At 29.4% G+C, this 6,022-nt stretch overlaps 2 protein-coding genes across 2 annotated transcripts; both read left to right on the forward strand.

Moving 5' to 3' along the window:
• Positions 1-551: 551 nt before the first annotated feature.
• Phum_PHUM596520 (uncharacterized protein) lies at positions 552-1,809 on the forward strand (the record flags this gene model as incomplete). The annotated part of the gene is made up of 2 exons (XM_002432609.1): positions 552-691; positions 1,662-1,809. 2 exons carry the CDS (start codon positions 552-554, stop codon positions 1,807-1,809), a joined length of 288 nt encoding a protein of 95 aa, XP_002432654.1.
• Positions 1,810-2,240: 431 nt separating this feature from the next.
• On the forward strand, positions 2,241-3,583 carry Phum_PHUM596530 (uncharacterized protein; the record flags this gene model as incomplete). The annotated part of the gene is made up of 4 exons (XM_002432610.1): positions 2,241-2,265; positions 2,323-2,579; positions 2,647-3,026; positions 3,100-3,583. The coding sequence occupies 4 exons, from the start codon at positions 2,241-2,243 to the stop codon at positions 3,581-3,583; spliced, it is 1,146 nt and encodes a 381-aa protein (XP_002432655.1).
• Between the last annotated feature and the right edge of the window lie 2,439 nt (positions 3,584-6,022).

Below are 6,022 nucleotides of genomic sequence, written 5' to 3' on the forward strand. Positions count from 1 at the left end.
TATAAAGTTAGCGTGTTTAAATTTTTTATTTAGAAAGTTGACAATAATTTTTTTTTTTTTTTTCATATTTTTTAAAATTACTTTTGCATGACTTTACGAAAATTAGAAAGAGAGAGATAGATAGATAGAGAGATAGAGAGAGAGAGAGAGAGAGAAATTTAAAGAAAAAGGCCTTTTTTTTGTATGTGACGTCAAAATATTGCGGATTTACGAACCAGGCAGGGTATATCACAGAAAAATATTGAAAATTTTGATTTTTTTTTTTTTTTTCTATTCCCTCCTTCCCCCTTCCCTCTCTCTCTCTCTCTCTCTCTCTTCCTACTTCTTCCCTTTCGTTTTTTCGTCCCATTTGCCATCGTAACCATCACCACCACCACAACCACCACCACCACCACTGCCACCACTTTTTATTAACTTCGACAAACTTACTTACGCAAAAACGAAATAGAGAGGGAGAGAGAGAGAGAGAGGGGGAGAGATTTTTATTTGTTTATTTTTTAATAACATCGCAAAACTCTTTCATTTCAGATTCTTTTATTTTATTAACCGATATGAAACAAGAGGATAAAATAAAAATGGTTAAAAAATTAAAGGATTATCCATCGATACCATCCACGCCACCTCCGAGTGATAAAAAAGATAAACAAATTAAAAATTTAGAAGATGAATTAGAACACGAAAGGAAATACCTGTGAGTATTAAATATACCTATGCTTCTTTCGTTTATTACGTGTAGTAAAAATTGCATACGCGTTTTTTTTAAGGCGTAACAATTATAAACGCGAACGTGCGCGCTGGTTTATTAACATATTTTATTCGTAATAAAATAAATAAATAAACGAGTAAATTTCCATTTTGTTAATTATTATTAAATCCCGTCTTTATTATCATTATCATTATTATTATTATTATTATTATTAATTTAAAAGAAAGAAAATTATTATTATTTTTTAAACGTTCGCCATATTTTTTTTCTCTCTCTTTCTTTCTTTCTTTCTTCCGTTAACTTTTGACAACCGTTTTTTCCTTTTTTAATAAATTTAATCGCGTTTTATTATTATTATTACTATTATTATTATCGTTCACTTAACATTTTATTTATTATTAATAATATATAAATAAATAAGAAATAAAAAACAAATTTTTCATCTTACGTCGTCATATCGGAATTATTATTACTATTATTCGCATGCGTTTTTTAATTTTTAATTAATATTTATTATAGATTTTATTATTATTATGATTATTATTATTATGATTATTATTATGATTATTATTATTATTATTAATAATTTCGGGAGGGCAGGTAACGAACTAGTCGTTAATCGTCGAATCGGCGGGGAGGTCTTCGTCGATAAAAAAAAAAAAAAATTGTTTGTTTTTTTTTTTTTTATACGTGAAAATTTATTATAATAATAAATTTGAGTTTTAATTTTTTTTTTTTTTTTGAAAAAAAAAATGAATTAAATTAATTGCGGTTGTCTTCGGTTGTCGTTTGTTATAATAAATAATATAAAAATTATCCGAAGACCACCGCCGTACGCGATTTCGCAAATATATAAAAAAGTAAATTTTTATTATTAATGATTATGACTACTACTACTTCTATTGCATCTCCTACTGCCACGACGATTATCATTATTATTATTATTTATTTTCAGGTACACTTTATGTATTGAAAATAAAGAGCTCGAAGAAATTTTAACGAATTTCGATAAAGAAATCAATCAGATAAAAAATTCATTTCCACAAAACGTCGGTAAGTTTATAACTCTTTTAAAATCTACTCCGGGAAAAAGAATATTCTAGAACATTTGTATCCGTTTCCGTTTTTTATCGTTTCCTCAATTACGATATACCCCCCGCCCCGCCCCCATCCACTCGCTCCGTTCGATAATATTAATAATAATCGCGTGTTCATTATTAATTTATTATAAACTAAACGTCTTCCTAATATTATCATTATTATTTGCGGGAAACACGCACTCACGCACGTGCACGCACACGTTATCATTTTGAATTGTTCCGTGATAAAATAAAAAAATCGTACTAAACAAAATGGCCGCTCAAAACGAATAATAATTAATTATTTATTTTAAAAAATGGACGACGCGGGGTATGTCACGTGACGACACGATTTTAATAGAAAATTTAAATTAACTCGGTACTGTCAATGATGGCTACGACGATGACGATGACGATGACCTGTCACTCAAAAAAAGAAACGAGTTTTTTTTTGTATGAAAGTGACTGACTTGAGTCAAAGTATGGTGATGCAAACGCATAAAATTTGTTTGTTTGTTTGTTGTTTGTTCGTTTCAGTCGGTGATAAGAAAATACACGCGAATAATGATAATTGGTTTAAATACGAATCCCTAATGGAACACGTGAGAAAATTAGAAAAGGAAAAAAAAATATTAGAAACGGAAATAAAACAAATCGAAGAACAGGGAATGATTAATTTAGATTCACTGTCGCAATCAGAATTGATTATGTACGTGAAACAATTGGAAAGAACTAAAACAAACCTTTTGAGCGATTTAAGATCGAAAGAATGGGGACTCGACAAACAGGCAAAGGTATTGAAAACAAACAAATAATAATAATGATAATAATGCATCGTAATAATCAACCGTTGATTTGCAGGACATACATCATTTGAACGAAATGAAAAGATCACTACAATCGGAAATACGTCACTACGATAAAGAAATGGCGTTGTATCGTCATTATAAAAAAAATTCATGTCCGTCAGCGGATTTGAAAGAAAGACGTAATTCATACGGACAAGATGAAAAAAAAATTAAATTGTTAAAAGAAAGGGAAAAAATAAGAAAAGGTTGTTTGAAAAAAGGTGAAAAGGATGATGGAAGGATTTCGTCGCAGGATTACTACTATGACGAAAATGATGACGTCATCGACGATAAAAAACACGATGTTATGTTTTCAAGTTTGGATGAAACAAAACTCGAAAGAATCAACAACAACAACGATTTGTCACCGACTCCAGGATTCCAGAGAAGAACGTACGTAATCGTTTGTAAATTATACGAAGATTATCATTATTTAACACGACGATGACGTCATTTATTTTTTAAGGTTAAAAGGTGGATTATCGGAAAAGAAAAGGATAATTGATGCGAAAAAAGGACCGATAAGAAAAACTGTTGCCATTGGTTCCCTACCGGAATTGTTACCGAAAAGTAAAACTCCATCTCCGAGATATGGGAAAGGGATAACGTTCGGGAAAAATAACAAAATGGAAAAAAAGGTTTGTACGGAAACGGTTCGACCGAAATCATCAAACGAACCTATTAAAATAATCGTGACGTACGAAACTAAAAGAACTAAAATAAATGATTGTAAAAAAGAAAGTAGCGATGGTAAAACGACGACGACGACGACGACAGGATCCGAACGTGACGATGACGATGACGACGGGAATGACGATGCAGGAACATCCGGTAAAGAAAAAAACGATACGTATCGATCGACTATCGGTGATGTTTACGAAGATGATTTCGAAGGGAGCGATGACGTAGTAGCAGACGAAAATGTCGGGTATTTAACTACGAGAGTTTAAATAAACAACAATCGATAGTAATTATTTCCGGTTCCCTATTCTCAATCAATATCGTACGACACGATGATAATAATAATACAATTATTGTGTGTACAACTCCCTATACAATTTTAACACTAACATCATCATCATCATCATCATCATCATTATTATTATTATAATAATTATAACCTCAAGCTTATAGTACAAACAACATACAAGTTAACAACAACAAAAACAACAAAACGCAAACGCGCACGCATACACGCATTAAATATGTATGTATATGTCGTCCTCGTCGTCGCCATTATCATTATTATTATTATTATTATTATTATTATTATTATTAATATAAAATTTATTATTAAAACTTAATAGCCTTCGAATAAAAAAAAAAAAAAAAGTTGTTAGACATAATAATAACAACCATGTGAAAAAATTTAAGGAAAGGAGAGGGAAGGAAAGGAAGAGGGGAAGAGAGGGAGGTAGGAAGGGGAGGGGAAATGAGCGCGTATAATATATAATATATATATATATATATATTATATATTAATATGACCGGTTTTGATTTATGTATATATATATTATTTGCAAGAATATAAATTTTTTCACTTTTTTTTTTTTATGGCAAATTTTTTTTTTTTTATATGAAATTTAAACGAGAGAGAAGGAGAGAAAGAGAGAGCGAGGGAGAGAGAGAGAGGGAAGGGTGAGAGAGAGAGGGAGGCGGGAGAGAGAGAGAGAAGGAGAAATATTTTTATTGTTTCTCCTACGTTGAAAATCTCATATAAAAAAAAATTTAAATTTTGTCGGATGATATTAAAACACTAAAGGGAGTCTCAGTCGAATGGGTTGTTATTATTATTATTAATATTTTACTCGCGTGTATACGAATAAGGTGATGTAATGAAATTAACGATAACGGTCGTGGTATTTTTTTTTTTATTAAAATGTTGGCAGCGCTGACGTGGGATGACTGACTGATGTAAATGTCGAACGTACATTTTTAAATTTCATACGAAAAAAAAAAAAAAAATTTTCTTTTAATTATTTTGTTTTTATTTAAAATTTAATTTTTGTCATTGAAGTGTTGGTAACACTGTCGGTTGGTAACACTGTCGTAGGGTAAAGCTCAAGCTCAGAAAATTTAAAATTTGTTCTTGGAATTTTAATATTTTTTTTGTGTGGTATTTTTGTAAAAATTTTTTTTGCGTTGAGTTAAAAACTGTTTTTTTTTTTTAAATTCGATTTTTAGTTGAAATGTTGGTATCACTGTCGTAGGGGTACCGAATGTGTTAAAAAATTTTTTCGTTTTTTTAGTTTGTTCGTAGATGAAAAAACAAATTGTATTTTTTATATTTTTTTTCTTTTTTGATTTTTTTTTTTTTTTGATTGAAATGTTGGCAACACTGATGCGTGTGTGTGTGTGTGTGTTTCGAAGGAAGGGGAACAAGAATGACGTAATCAAACATCGGTCTCGTCGTTGTAAAAAAAAAAAATTTTGTTTTTTTAATAAGTTTTTAAGATTCATTAACGACGAAACGACGTTTTTAACGTTTTTTTTTTTTTTTTTTTTTTTGGAATGTTTTTAAATTATTCAAGTAGGTTTAAAAATATGTGTTTTGAGTTCGGGAGATTTGAAAAGGTCATCTTGTTTGTTGTTTGTTTTAAGACAAACGATCAGTTAAATACAATGTAAGCATTTGTCACGTATAACACACTTAAACACTCGAAGGATTTAACGCTTTGTTTATTCTTTAAAAAAAAAAAAAAATATTGTCGTACGTAAAACTAACTAACTAACTAACTTCTGTACCTGAAAATAATAATAATAATAATAATAATAATAATAATAATAATAATAATAATAATAATAATAAGGGTCTAGTCGAACAACGACAACATTTTATTGCAACCAAAACAAAACGAAAAAATCAATCAAAAAAAAAAAAATTATTATTTATTTATTAATCCTTTAATTTACATTATTTTATACAGCTTCTGAGATTATTATTATTATTATTATTATTGTCTCACTACCTTCTTCTTCTTCTTCCACGTACCTGAACTTTTAGATTTTTATTAAACATTTTATGTAATTCAATTCCCGAAATTATATTTCATTAGATTTTTATCACGAATTAAAAGACAGACAGTCGTCAAAGTCTGACAACTTTGTTTTTATTAAACGTGGAATTAGACTATTATTATTATTATTACAGCCGTGATTTTTTTTTATCGTTTACCGGAAATAGATTTTATTTTCAATAACGATTTTCATTTGAAAATGAGAAGAGGGGATTCGCGAACACACTCTATCGGAATGTAAAAGAATTAAAAACCGGGAAAACGTGGGAAAAAGGCGGGAAAATTTAAATTTTCGTTCGAATTGATAGAGATGAAGGAAGGAAGGGAGAATTAATTTATTTTTCGTTTCCGCCATTTTTTTTTTTAACGGTC

Source organism: Pediculus humanus, genomic scaffold, assembly GCF_000006295.1.
Source record: "Pediculus humanus corporis 1103172108315 genomic scaffold, whole genome shotgun sequence".
Lineage (NCBI taxonomy): Eukaryota > Metazoa > Arthropoda > Insecta > Psocodea > Pediculidae > Pediculus > Pediculus humanus.